General features: G+C 34.2%; 1 protein-coding gene across 6 annotated transcripts in view; it reads left to right on the top strand.

Moving 5' to 3' along the window:
* The window catches only part of RCOR3 (REST corepressor 3), a 58,982-nt gene extending 43,634 nt beyond the window's left edge, over positions 1–15,348 (top strand). For 3 of the 6 annotated variants that reach the window (XM_050781147.1, XM_050781182.1, XM_050781136.1), the window contains 3 exons: positions 3,267–3,324; positions 11,821–12,062; positions 12,523–15,348. In XM_050781147.1, the coding sequence (XP_050637104.1) occupies positions 3,267–3,324; positions 11,821–12,062; positions 12,523–12,867 (645 nt within the window). In that variant the 3' untranslated portion in view covers positions 12,868–15,348. The remainder of the gene's footprint in view (positions 1–3,266; positions 3,325–11,820; positions 12,063–12,522) is intronic. The other 3 variants (XM_050781168.1, XM_050781178.1, XM_050781157.1) reach the window with 2 other exon arrangements.
* Positions 15,349–15,444: the final 96 nt, after the last annotated feature.

Below are 15,444 nucleotides of genomic sequence, written 5' to 3'. Positions count from 1 at the left end.
TGAACTTATCAACCTTGAATTTTACTACCCTTCCAAAAGTGGATGGCCCTTATCATATTTTAATTTAGTTAAATATCACCAGCTTGCCAGGCTATTACTTCTTACTGACACAAATACTGTTTTCCCTTACATGTGGATTGCCTTCCCATTATTTGCCTTTCAGAAGCTTTTCCTATTCTAAACCCATCTCAGTCTTCAACCTTTCCTTGTTCTGTTTCCCCACTTAAATCATTATGACTTTTTCTCTCATCTTGAAATTCCCCCATATACTCTGTACTTTTTAACTTTAAAGCTGTTTGTATTCATTCATTTTCTGATTTGTAAGCTTTCTGCAGTTTAGATGAAAAAAATTTTCATAATGCATGTTATTTTTTCTTTCAGTTTTTGTTACCTTTTCATTAATGATACCTTTCCCTCCAGTTTCTTTCAGATTTAATAAACATGAATTGATCAACTTTTATTTGCATAGGCAGTGTGCCAGATGCCTTTTTAGATATATTCTAAATATATCCTCATATTTAGTTATATTTAATCCTTAGAGCAACCTAAAACATCGTTATTGCAAGTTGTATGTACAGAAGATCCTCAATATCCAACTCGTCATTCATCCATGTAATGCATGGAGAAGCAAAAATTGCCAAACAAGAACATTGACTAATAAACCAATCATTTATAAAATTAGGCTCTACTCACCAACTCTTCCTAATTAACTTTAGCTGTTATCTGTCCCATTCACTACATTATCCTTCTCTGTCACTCTCTTGCTAATACAATGCAAATACAACACAAACCAAAATGAAATTGCATACTTTGCAAAAGATGAGAAACTTCATGAAGTCTCTTAAACTGCAAGAGAATGACATTAGTCACCTACAAAATTGTCAGATGAGTATCCAGCAGAATTAACCATTAAAGAAAAAAGTGATCACTCACAGGCAAGCACTTCACAAAAGAATAATTTGAGAACCAAGTATTAAGAGAGGACCTTGAGAAAATTGTTTCAATAAGCCTTTAAAGCAAAAAATGACCCATTTTATGATCATGTAAATTTCAAAGCCAAAGGATGTTGCACCATTGTATCATCAGAAAAGATATGTCAAAAATAAAGTGTATTAAACAAGTCATTAACTATTTTTTAAAAAGAGCTAATTTCTACAGGTTTTAGTTTCACATTTCAGATTGAACTGCAATCAACCTTTTATTTTTTTACCATTTACTATAAAATATTTTGACCTGTTTTAAATTGATTTCAGTACTAGTTATCCTTGGGTACCAAGGTCATCTTTTATCCACCTTACACAGCCAAGGTAGCATCAGATTGCCTGTGCATGAACTCAGTGTAAACTTCCTTAGTGTAAAGTTAGGGTCTCAATTAAGGATATATATCCCTTCTTTAAATAGAGTTCCTCCTCCATTCTTGTTACTCCCCTTTTGGGGGAACATATGTTTACCTAATTTTCCCTATCTCCTTTTTTTTTTTTTCTTTTTTAGATTTGTTGTGCTCTTTTATTACTGTTTCTTTATGTCTCTCATAGTTTTTATCCTATTCTCCCCTTTCTCTTTTCCTTTTTACTGTTCTTCCTTTGCCTCATCACCAGGTTCCTAACCTTGAGGCTTATCCACTGTTTACTACCTCGCCTGCCCTGCTGTCCCTTTTTAATCTCCTCATTTAGAATACAGTGATTTGTTTTAGGTTTTTCTCTCGTTAACTCTTAAGTCCATTTTTTTTGGTTTTTTGTTTTTTGCTTTTTCATTTTTCCTCTTTTTTTTTTTTTAACTTTGGATTTTTGTTTCATTCTTCATTCTGAGTACTTGCACCTCCTTACTTTTGGTGAGAAAGTTGGTGTTACCTAGAACCTCTGTGTGCTATAGAAACTCTTATTGCTAAGACCATGAGTGAGGTAAGACCTAAACGCCACTTCTCAAAGGAAGCCCTCTTTCTGTTTTGCCCAACATGCCCAGGTATTACACGGAGCCACTTTATCTTGGCAGTTCCTTCTGCAAACCCCTGCATGTTGGTGTATTTATTTCTGTCCATCCACTGTCAAAGGTCCTCGATTTACCACTCAGTGGGTATACACTAATGAAGTCTGATTAGATACTTGCTGTTGTAATATTACCATACTGAAAATCCTAAATTTAGGACTTTTGTGGGGAGAAATATTGGGGGGTCTTGAAAAAACATATTCTTATCAGGATCACTTTCTGCTTCAGAAATTTAAAGAAATATTTTAGGACTTAGGCCTGTTCTGTAGTCCTATGATAATTTATACCACTGTTTTCAGGTATGAAGGATAGGTTTAATCTTAAATATGAAGGGAAGAAATTTTGGAGTCATAGATCCTCTCTGAAGAAAATAAAGTTTCAGCTGGGTGCAGTAGCTCACGTTTGTAATCCCAGCACTTTGGGAGGCCCAGATGGGCAGGTCACTTGAGGTCAGGAGTTTGAGACCAGCCTGGCCAACATGGTGAAGCCTCATCTCCAGTAAAAATACAAAATTGGCCGGACATGGTGGTGGGTGCCTGTAATCCCAGCCATTCAGGAGGCTGAGGCAGGAGAATCAATTGAACCTGGGAGGCGGAGGTTGCAGTGAGCCAAGATCATGCCACTGCACTCCAGCCTGGGCATCAGGGTGAGGAAGAAAATAAAGTTTCTTGCTTATGGCCAGAGGTTTGAAACCAGCCTGGCCACATAGCGAGACCTCATCTCTTAAAAAAAATAATAATAATTAGCTGAGTGTGGTGGCAGGCGCCCGTGGTGCCAGCCATTACTTGGGAGGCTGAGGTAAGAGGATTGCTTGAGCCTGGGATTTTGAGGTTGCTGTGAGCCGTGATCATGTCACTGCACACTCTGGCCTGGGCAACAGAACAAGACCCTGTCTCAAAAAAGAAAAAAGGAAAAGCAAAGAAAGTCTCTTAAATGTTTAAAACTAGGTTAAAATTCATAGCTGCAATGTGTGATAGGAATATTATAGTTGGAAAATGGGAGACTAATAGATTTTCTCACATTTTAATATTTCTAATTAGAGCATAAATGCAAATGTTGTTCCTTCTCACAAATTGGTACATTTCCCTTTCATTATCTTTCTGCATGGGTAAAAGGTAACTCAGAATATGTATTTTTACTTTCTAAAAATAGAATCTTCATAAATCAGAGTTGTAGTAATCTCATGTCTGTGATTTGATGAAAACTTAAAAAAAAAATAAGCACTTTGGAAAATGTCTGTCTTCATATCCTCATTAGGAAACTTCTCTTTAATTTTGTAGTCAAATCAGAAAATTAATGCCCGTTGGACCACAGAGGAGCAGCTTCTAGCAGTGCAAGGTATATTAAAGATAAGCAGTTATTGTTGTTAATAATTATTTAATTTGTCATGAAAGGTGACTACCCTAGTTCTTCCCTTCCTTTAGAAATTGATCAAGAAAGGGCTCTTGTGTTTATCACAAAGTCCTGGTGACCAGGAATTCTGTGTTGTATTTGTGGATGTGACATACTCAAGTCTACGTACATTTTGAGTCCTGAACAGCACGTAATGCATTCTCGGCACTAAATAATTGATGGTGATAATTAAGCATGAAAAAGTCACATGGGCTCTCTGTGCTTTTCCTTTGATATTCCTGCAATTGGGTTCATTCTTACTATATATATCATTCATTGATAACTCAAAAGCATCAATAAACTATAGATGTTTCTGATTTCTCTACTTTGTAAAATAGTGTTTATCTGATAAATGTCAGGATTGAAAATATTAACTACATGCTTAACTTTCAATGTTTCATACTTCCCTTAAGAGATGTACCACTGAATGCTTAGAAACCTGACTTTAAATAGGTATATTTTTGAAAAGAGACTTGAGAGATATCAAAAAATCACATTCAGCATTTTAAATGCACTATTTCTAAGAATGTTTTGTTGAATTATATGGTAGAAGACTTTTTTTTTATTAGGAATACCCATGGGCAAATTGGAAGCATTATAAACTTGGATTTTCTCATGTTTAAATGACTTAAAGACAAATTGTATATTTTTATTCATTGTTACGGATTTGTTTTCTCTTCATGATACATTTATGTGCAGGTCTGATTATACAATTTAAAGTTTGGTCTACATTTTGTTTCTTCCTGCCTGAGCACCTCTTTGTGTTGAGTGCTAATAACTTTTTTTTAATGTAGGTTAACTACTGTTGAGAGAGTGGGGGCCCAGTGAAACATATAAGCATACCTTTTAAAATGTTGCCAAATAGTCTTCAGAGAACATATTTAACACAAAAATGCTGTGCAGACATCATTCCGATTGATCGACTGATAGATGACTCTGCAGTTTGGATTAGAGAGAGTAAGAATTAGCCAGCCAGCATGATTTGAAAATGACACAGGAGGGTGCCAGCAGGATGATGTGTCAGCCCTTGCTTTGGCCTGTGCAGCATAGCACAGTCATTTCATAAAGAATTGATACTATGACACAGGGTGCTGGATGTGCATTGGACACATCTGTAATTATAGAACTGAGTTTCTGAATGAGTCAAAACAAGGTTTAGTTAGTTCATAATGTTCAAAAATAGCTGTTTTTAAATTAGGCTCTGCTAATTTAAATTATTGTTTAAAAAATTAGCATTTTCAGTGGCTGCTTTATATTCATTTAGAGCAATGGCCTACATGTTTAATATAGTCATTTTGAATAGGGATTTCTTTTATTCATGTAAAGCCACTATTTCCCTCTATCTTAGTAGCCTGGTAAAAACTGAACCCTGATTTCCAGTATTCAGTTGCTTAAAGACTAGTATATTAACTCTGTATTTTTAAGAAAGTATCCCAGTGAAAGAATTTTCTGAAAAGAGTGTCATAGGAAAAAAAAATCTAGGCTAATACTTCTCTACACAGCACTCAGTATTTGATACTGCTCTATAGCAGTACTTTAAGTTATAGAGTCCATTGAATCTTTTGGCTGGGTTGGTTACTACCCAAAGCTGCATTCAAAGGAAGAGCAGTGGTAATATCTAAATATATAGTTTGAACTATATATGTGGACATAACTTATAAATATTAAAATAAAATAATGGAGTAGTCATATATATAACCAAACATTTCCTCTGTACTGAGGTATATTCAGTATTATACTATGTGCATTTAAAAAGTAACCCTTGAAGTTACACTAATGCAGCAGTTTGTATGGAAGTATGCATGTTTGCAGGATTTCAAAGGCACTTTTTAAATAATGTGTTAATGGTGTTAATGTCTCTGTTTTATTTATTCTTTGGATTTTTTTTGTTTTCATTTTTGGGTTTTGTTGTTGTTACATAAAATAAAACTATAAAGGCTATTCGTGCCCAAAATAGCTATTTTAAAGAGAATTTTAAAGTGTTATATTGTCTTATGTGCCCATGCATTTATATGGTGCTCAGAAGTGTGTCTTATAAATAGTATAATCATGTAGTAACGTCCCCTGTACCTGAGTTTCAGTGCAGTTAAGGGACATAATTTCAGGGTCTTTTAATACACAGTTTACTGTCTAGAAGTACTTATCTTAGCAGGCAATTGTTTTTGTTTTTTGGTAAACCTTTATATTATTCTAATGACCAATTTAGTTTTCCAAAGTAATAATAAACTTTTGATATTAACATGTTTTAATTTGTATAGCACTTTATATGCAAGACATTTTACACATACATTTCTGATTTGACACTTACTTGTTAAATACTTTATTTTATCTGGCTCATAGTAGAAGACTTACAGTGACCTGCAGAAAAAAATATTGACTCTGGTGCAACTAGTGAGATTTACAACTTTACTATTAAATAAGTTTTTTTGTTACTACTCTTTTGAAACCAAACATATTGAGATCATTTCCTTTCCTAGGGCTTAAATATGTATTTCCCACCCTACTTTCCTGTTCCATCTACTCCTATAGTTGTTAACTAAATGTTAACTATTTAAATAAGTTTCCCTTCTTTCTTTCTTAATTGGAAGAGAGGGGAAACCATGCTCAGATGAAATAGGAATGTCTGTTTACACTTTTGTAATCAGTCACTTTATTATGTTAATTCTAGTTCTACCTATGTTATAATTTTAATAGAATTCTTCAAGAGTCTCCAGGTAGGATATCATTAATACTGCTAATTTAATCCTCAAAATATTTGCCAGGAAAGGTACTTCTACAGTTTCTATCAGTTGTTCCAACCCTAAGTATCTAATTTTTATTATGACCAAATTTTATTATGACCAATAATGATCTTTCCATATTTGTGTTAATGATAAAATATTCCTGTTTGTAGCTTATACATATATAAATATTTTTCTCTAACCTATAATGCTTTTAGAAGTTATCCTAAAATCCAACTTGATATTCATGATAAACAGCATTCAGAAATTAAGAATTTTTAAAGGGACTGGGTGTGGTGGCTCACGCCTGTCATCCCAGCACTTTGAGAGGCTAAGGTAGGTGAATCACTTGAGGCCAGGAGTTTGACACTAGCCTGGCCAACATGGTGAAACCCCATCTTAACTGAAAATACAAACAATTAGCCGAGTATGGTGGCGCACACCTGTAGTCCCAACTACTTGGGAGGCTGAGGCAGGAGATTTGCTTGAACTTGGAAGGTGGAGGTTGCAGTGAGACAAGATGGCACTCCAGCCTGGGCAACAGAGCGAGACTCTGACTCAAAAAAAAAAAAAAAAGAATTTTAAAAGGAATTTAAAAAGGAATTAGATTATTCTAAGTGTATCTTTTTTCCATTTAAAATGGAATGATGGTTAGCTGTTTTCAAAAAGCAATATGTTTAAATTATAGTACAAAACACTTTTTTAAAGTATGTAGAGGCTAGAAGCATGGTATATGGTATTTGCATTTTAATTATAAGCTGCCTCTTAAATATATTCATTTCCTAGTCAGTAGTGCTTAAAAAAAGCTTCCCAACTAAAATTTATGCTACTTTAGGATAAACAAAATTTTTTCCAATTGTATAAAGATATCAGCTTTAATTAGTTATTTTTATATAGTTATTTTTTATAATTACTACCTTTTTATATAAAACAGAAAATGACAGAACTATGTTCACATGACTTATGCTTATAGTAAAAGTTACCTTGTAGTTCATTCACCTTTTTAAGATAAATGAATTTTCAAGTCTAGAAATTGTCTTTTTTCCGTCTCATACTAACAAAAAGATAGAAAGGTTTGTAAAGGAGAGAAAGTAGATTTGGCAGTTGCTTAAAAATAAAAGGATGGTAACACAGTACATGAATGATCAAAAGGAAGTAGAACGAGGAGATTTATATCTTTCCATCTGAAAAACACCCTTTTGCTTTAGAGATTATTTTTCTATTATAACAGATACCATAAGAACGGAGGTTCAAAAGTATAATTGTCAGCCCTCTGATACACTTACATTAAATAATTAATGATTCAAAATTTCCAGCATTTTTGTAATGGAATGTAACTTACAATGTGATTTTGACTTTTAGCCCTTCCATGTATACATCAGTCACTGTTCTGCTGCTACTGCTACCTTTTCTACCTTTTAATATGGAATTCTTGAAGAGATTTATAGGAGGTGGAAATACACACTCCCAAATGGCTTGAGTTTAAAATGTATGTCTTAATGATACAAGAGAATAATCTCTCTGGAGTTTCTAGATGTTATTATATTCCTGTTATTTTAAAAATATATTTTTGAAAAATTAATGTTTCCCAGTTAAACTAAGTACATGTTCACTTTAATAAATTTTGCTATGAAAGCCAGAAAAAAAATCCTCTGAAATTTGATTATCTATAAGCAGCTTACCATGTTTCGTCTTTTGGGTGTGGTTTTTTTTTTTTTTTTTTGTGGTCCAAAATCAATTTTTTTTTTTTTTTTTTTTTTTTGAGACAGAGTCTCACTTTGTCACCCAGGCTGGAGCACTGTGGCAGTATGTCGGCTCACTGCAACCTCCACCTCCTGGGTTTAAGTGATTCTTGTGCCTCAGCCTCCCGAATAGCTGGGACTACAGGCGTTTACCACCACACCCGGCTAATTTTTGTATTTTTAGTAGAAACTGGGTTGTACCATTTTGGCTAGGCTGGTCTCGAACTCCTGACTTCAAGTGATCTGTCCACCTTGGCCTCCCAAAGTGTTGGGATTACAGGCATGAGCCACCATGCCCAGCCCCAAAATCAAATTTTAAAAAATGGTTTTAAACATACCAAAGGCAGCTATCCATGCTATCCCTTCTAGCTAAACATAAAAATAATTTAAAAAAAAAAGATTCAGATTCTGATTTTGCAGTTGGGAAATACCACATAAATTCTCCTGAAGTTACCACCATCTTACTAGCCAAAGATTTAAAAAAAAAAAAAAAATGTGTGGACAGACTCCACTAATTCAGAATGTCTGATAATTCAGATAATGGCTATGCTCATGTCTCTACTGCTAATAAAAATATCTTCTTTAGCAAGTTAAAGTATTGACAAGAAATGTTTAAAAAAGATGTTTTTGCCTTGGGTAATATAGATTCCTGGTTGGAATATGTGGGCTTTCATAAAATGTAATGATAACAGAATATCCTAATGACTTATATTTTTATGTTAATTCCCAAATAAAACTTTATAAAGATTATAAGGTATCATCTGCCACCATAGAAAGCCAAGTTGTTTCATTGTAGCTTTCAAATGAAATTTAGAAATTTGACTGAAAACAGTTTTTTTTCTTCCTGGGAAACGTACTATTTGTCTGTTTATTCCACTAACCTTTGAAAACGACTCACTTTGAAAGTCTCACTTTCCCTAGAAGTGAGACTTTAACAACTATAGTTCAAGCATACCTTTTACATCTTCAGGAAGGGAGACTGACTTAATCATATTTAACTCCCTTCCTGAGAAAGTAGTCAGATCACCTTGTTTATTATCAACTATGAAGAAATAATGGAGTGCCCTTCCCCCAGGGACAGATTGAAACTAGGGTAAGCTCTGATGCTGTAAGTTGTTCAAGTTAGTTGCTGCTCATCACTACCACCTGCTAGTTGTTTCAGAAGCCTAGCTGGAGATTCTTTTAAAGGAGCAGTCTCATTGAGTCAGTTGGGGTTTCACTAGAGTTTGCCTAGTTGCTAGCAACAGTATAGAGCTTAAGAGTTCCATCGTCTAACCAAAATGCTCTTGAGCTATGCCATTCTGAGTGTGAAGGTGATGAAGAATTCAGCCATATATATCTAATACCTCTTGTGGTTTAGGGAAGAACAATCGTATTTCCTTATTTCCTAAGCACTTCCTGTGTACTCAGCCTTGTAGTAATGCTAGTGCTGCTTTGTATTTTCTAGGACAGTACTTTCCAACCTTTTTCACATCATGGTACACAGAGAAAATTATGAAATTTGTCACAACACACTGGGGCGAGCAGATGAAGCTGCTCTTGTCCAAATGAGACTGCCAAGGAGCTCCAGCTATTCCAGACCCTGTCCAGCCATCCTTCAGGCTGAGGGGATTTGTTCTTAGGAACAAATGTGCCTAGATATTTGTTGGAATATCTAGGTTGGAATATCTGAGGTTGGAATCCTCAGCCAAACTACAGAAGTCTACAGTGTGGTCTGAGCCTTAAGAGTTTAACTGGCATACATGAGTTAATTATAAACATATTATAGTTAATGATAAGCATACTTGAGTGAGTTAGAAAAAGTTGTCAACATTGAACATCTCTAGAAACACTCTTACAGGAAGTAGTTTTGAGTTTAAGATATATAATTTTACAAATGTAACAATATTGGTGACAAGGTAAAGTCCATTGAACAAGAGAAAATTAAGTGGAAGATCAAAAGTATAGTCAGAAGAAGGGGCACTTATTTAATGGAATCAGACTTGGGGACAACTTAAAGTTTTGGAATATATTTTGCAAAATAAGTGTTCTGAGGTTTATAATATCTTTAGACTTGGAGTCAGAGTTAGTTTAATGTGACTTCTTAGGAATACAGTCTCATCTAAGACTTTTTTTAAGGTTTTCACTTCTAAACTCATGTATTCAGTAGGTTTGACCATTGCTAGAATGTAAATTAAGTGTTCCTTATGAAAATTAGTAACTGATAGAACATTATATTTGGTTTCTAATTAGTAGTTAATCTTCAGTGCAGCAAACTCAAATTTAGAATTTAGAAATGGCACAGAGACTCACCCTTCTAAGAGTTGCTCTTTTCTAAAATGTAGAAGTAGTAGAGAAGTACTTGAATATATAACAGTAACTCCTATCAAATATCCTTGGATTTTTATTACCAAATAAACTCTCAGTGGAATCTAGTCACTATTAGAATTTATAGTTAACTGTCAAGTTCAAACTGGAAATCAACCTCATGGGTTTAAAGGGAGTATAAATTCATTTATGCTGATAAAATATTATAAACAGTGTCTATCGTTACTTTATTGTCATGTACATGTATTTTCCTTTGAGAACACTGCAAATGAGCATAGCTTACAAACCCAGAACTCTACCTTAAAAATGGGATATAATTAGAGGATAGTAGTGTCAGACCTCCTGTCCAGAGTGCTCTTAGATAAAGGAATTCCCCTTAGAGTCAAGCCCAGCTAGTTTAATGTAGTCAGAGATGCTTATTTCCAAATTCTCAATTTAAAATAAAGCAGAATTTAAAAGTAGGATTGTTACATCATGATAGTGCTTTAGGGTAACTGAGTATTTCATATTAATTGGTATTGGTAAGAATAGCATTTCTGCTGGGTATTAACATATCCATATATTCTCTCATCTGTGATCATATACATGTTGTTTATTTAAGCCCCCATATTTTTGTCTCTTTTCTCATCTCTTTCATTAATGAGTTACTGTTTTCTGGTATTTTTAAAAGCAGTTATCAAATTATAAAAATTTTCAACAACTTTTCTATTTTCTATTCTGTTTTGAGCTAAGTGCATCTCCTAGAATGAGTCTGTGAACTTCTTTTAGAATTCCCTTAAGAGGAAATTACTATCTATTTAAAATTCTATAGTATAGTTAACAATCTCAACTTCTTAAATCAATTATTACCCTTCATTATAATGAAACTTCCTTAGTGTAAAGTTAGGTTCTCAATTAACAATATGTATCCCTTCTTAAGTTTAAGGTAGTGATGATGAGCACAAGTGCTCTTCAGGTAGTCATTACTGTTACGTTATTCTTTAAGCTATAATCTTACATCCATTCAGTCTTTAAAACTACTAGATGAGTTAAAATCCAACTGACTCTGAAAAAAAACTTCCCTTTTAAAAATCCACCAACTTGTGATGATTCTCCTGCTTTTCATGTTTAAGTTCTTACCTAATTTCAATTTGTTGGTACCCTGGTGGTATAGGCAAGTATTCATGTTGAAGTTAGTATTAAGACCAAAATTATAATGCTTTTCTTAATGGGGGAACCCTAAGGCTACTCACTCAGTCCATTGAGGGGATAAGAGAGATGGCTCATTCCCATCCAGTTTTGTTTACAAACGATGTTGCTCAAATTTAGGTGACTGGCTACTAGGGAAATAAATGAATGTGGAATTGAGGATGGAACAAAGAATTCAATGCTTTACAATAAATGGACTGTATTTGAGAGTTCAAGAGAGGATTGGAGAAAATAACTGAGTATGTAAAAAATGGTAAGTTTCTGATTGTTCAGTTGAAGGCAAGTGGCTGGCTCGATGAAATGACATAACTGATAGTTTTCATCTGTGACCCTGATATCTTAGCCTCTATCTCAGAATTGAGAACTGAGCAGAGTTTGTCAGAAAGGATTGTCATTGCTGGTATCTTTTGTGTGTGCATGATGTATAGTACACACAGCTCTCCTTATTGATCCTTCACAGGTGTATTATTTACTTTGCCTTCCAGGTGTCCGCAAATATGGTAAAGATTTTCAAGCTATTGCAGATGTAATTGGCAACAAGACTGTTGGCCAAGTGAAGAACTTCTTTGTAAACTACAGGCGTCGGTTTAACTTAGAGGAGGTATTGCAGGAGTGGGAAGCAGAACAAGGAACCCAGGCTTCTAATGGTGATGCTTCTACTTTAGGGGAGGAGACAAAAAGTGCTTCTAATGTGCCATCAGGGAAGAGCACTGATGAAGAAGAGGAGGTGTGTTTGTGTATGGAATTTCAGCTAATATGAGTTGAGGAATCACCATTTTGTGTGGTATTCTGTAAGGTTAATTTGTCAAGAGGACTAGCTAAATTGAGCATGAAAGGTTGACAATACACTTACTCAGTGGTGCATCTCTCGTGACTCTTAAGTCATAATGACATGCTAAGTTCTGATTCTAGAAGAATGGAGTGTATTGTTCTTTCATAGTCTTATTTTTATTTCCAGTGTTAAGCTGTTTACAAATAAAGATGCCTGTTTGGTAGCCTCGTTGGTTTTTGGTTTTTTGTTTTGTTTTGTTTAAAATAAAAGAAGCTTGTGCTTCCAATAAACACTGGTGTTATGTTTTTGTTTTGTTTTTGTTTGTTTTGTTTTTCCTGTGACAGCCCAAACTATATTGTATTAAGTTCATTAGGACTTACATCTCATACATGTATTTTTGTTTCCTCACCTCTAGGCACAGACCCCACAGGCTCCTCGGACACTGGGTCCATCACCTCCTGTCCCATCATCCACTCCAACACCAACAGCCCCTATTGCCACTCTGAACCAGCCTCCACCACTTCTTCGTCCAACACTGCCTGCTGCCCCTGCTCTTCACCGGCAGCCTCCTCCACTCCAGCAGCAGGCTCGGTTCATCCAGCCCCGGCCAACTTTAAATCAGCCTCCACCACCTCTTATTCGCCCTGCTAATTCTATGCCACCCCGTCTAAACCCAAGACCAGTGTTGTCCACGGTTGGTGGTCAACAGCCACCATCACTTATTGGAATTCAGACAGATTCACAGTCCTCACTGCACTAAAAATTAAATTGGACAGAGCTGCAGTAACTTTTCACCCCATCATTATACCAATGCTCATCTGACTGATGAAAAAGAGGAAAGAATAATCATTTCTAGATACTGAGGCTGCGAACTAGTTCTGTGGCAGTGGACTGGCATAAGTGGATGTCTAAGAAATTTTTCAGTCCACTAGACTAAAATGTTACACAACAAAAAGCCTCCAGTTAGCCTCCTTTCTAGAGTATATGTTCAGCAATGTTGAACTCATAAAAGGAAAAAAAAAAAGATTTAAGTATTCTATATACCAAGTTTTTGTTTTGTTTTTACTGTATTTATTTTATCGAGGTTCTTTATATTCCTGCCTCTTCATAGTCAAGGCTCTTAGTACAGGAATATTGACTTAGGAATTGTGAAAACTCCTTAAGTTTCTTAAGTTAAGGATGTTCGGCTTTTTTCTTTAATTTAATTTTTAAAAAACATTTTCCTATGTTAGGAGTGCAAGAATAGCCAGCATTTCAGATTTTGACATATGTTCATTTTATGCATATTTAAGAAATTATAGCTGCATATCCCTTCTTTCAAAAAATGTTGCTTTTTTTTCTAAAGGAATTTTAATATGTTCCTTTAAAAGAAAGCAATTTAATCAATTGCAAAGCAATTATATAAAACCACAAAGAATGTACTGAACCTACTAACCCTTTAACATACATTTTAGGGTCCTAGCGCAGAGTCCTTGTTTAAAGGTCATTGACTCATCATCTATCAGTAATGAGAGGATTGGAAGAATAATTTTGCATACAAATGAGGACTTAATTTGTTGAAATATAATCTCTTTAAGTTCCTTGAAAATGGAGTTGGGTTTTTTTTGTTTCTAAATGCTATCTGCTTTTAACTAGTAGTTGCCTACATCTGGGGACTTCAGAGAAGAATTATATTTTGTTAGTTATGTAGACACAGTGGTTATGGAAGCATTTATTTACAGTACCCTTTTCGTGTTTGGTTTCTGAACTTAAAATTGCCCTTATACTTAATAATATGGTCTGCATTTAATATGAAAAGTGTTTTCTTGATAAATCTCTATTGTACTATTTGGATACATTTGTGTATTCCTTGCAGCCAACCTGTATTTGTGGGATTGGTTTAGGGTTAAATCATCAACATTATTTCAAAAATAAATTTAAGAATTTGTTCTGTGTTATCTAAAGATGTATCAGTATATTGTCACAATTGTGCTGTTAACTAAAAATGCTGAGACCCCTTTTTATAGAAGAACACAAAAGACATCAAGTCTTCTTAATTCAACCCATAATCATTAAGTCCTTACAAAGAATATTTTACAAGTGATAGTATTTCAACAATGTGTAATTAATATTTTTGATACAATGATTTCATATTGGAATCATTATTTGTGCAAAGGGACAGATCACTTAGATTGCTATACTAGTGGACATAGGCTAAATGTTTGCACATTCACATTCTTATCACATGTAGAATACTTCACAAAATAATAGTCAACATAAGGCCCTAATTTATGTTTTGAAAGATCATGTGTTCCCAAAATATTCCCTATCATTGGCTCCACAGCCTTAAAGTGCTATAGATTTAAGTTCATTGATTAGTTTTAATTTTTAATTTTAGACCACTTATTTCCATAAATACCCTACGTACTGGCATATCTGAAACTCTTTTTCCAGGTTAGGTTCTTTCTCATTGAATCATCTTAAATAGTTCTTGGACCTGAATTTAGCTGATTTAAAATTCTTAATATTCAACAATTTATACTTATTTTTTCTTTAAAAGCCACAGGGGACAGTTATGTATCTTCAAATATCTAAAGCATTTTTTTAAAGCACTTAAATTGTCTTACGTATGTGCATACTATACCTTTACAGCGTTTATTGTCTTGTCTCTTGTCAGTAGACCTTCAGTACACAATATGTGGGATATGTCAGTCAAGTTGGTCAGCACCAGCATCTGTCCAGCTGTTCAGTATATTGTGATTCATTAAAAAATCTGTTCTATCCCAGACATGGGCCAAGGTGCTGTATCTGAGGGATGTGCTGTAATTTGATTTACATGCATTAGAGCACACAGTAGAAAAACCTTAGCTTCATTAGTAATATGACACATGTATATAGTGAGATGTCTTTATTGTGTGCTTTGCATATTTTGTAAATATTTTGCACGTCATTATTTTTCTTTTTTGTTTAAGCAGTGTTTGGCCTGGAAGAGTGATATGCTTGCTGCTTAATCAAAGGATTAAAGATTTAAAGATGTCTATGTCTTCTATTTTTATATAATTTCATGTCCTATGAGGAATTCAGTACCTCTTCACTGTGAAATTTGAAATAATGATTTTTATAAAAGCAAAACTAGAAATCTTTTAATGACAATTTTAATTAATTTCAGGCTTATCATTTTTGAAAAATCTACACCAAAGTGGTTTTTTAAAATTACATAACTAAAAATAAATCACACTGTGGATACGTCTTATAAAACTAATGGAAAAAATGTTTTTCTATATGATATAATTCTAGTGTAATATGGATGAGGTAAGGGTAAGTTATGATCAAAACTTGTTCTTAATAAGCTTGCAAT

This window comes from Macaca thibetana, chromosome 1, assembly GCF_024542745.1.
Source record: "Macaca thibetana thibetana isolate TM-01 chromosome 1, ASM2454274v1, whole genome shotgun sequence".
In the NCBI taxonomy this organism is placed as follows: Eukaryota; Metazoa; Chordata; class Mammalia; order Primates; family Cercopithecidae; genus Macaca; species Macaca thibetana.
This window is presented reverse-complemented; position numbering and strand designations above follow the sequence as displayed.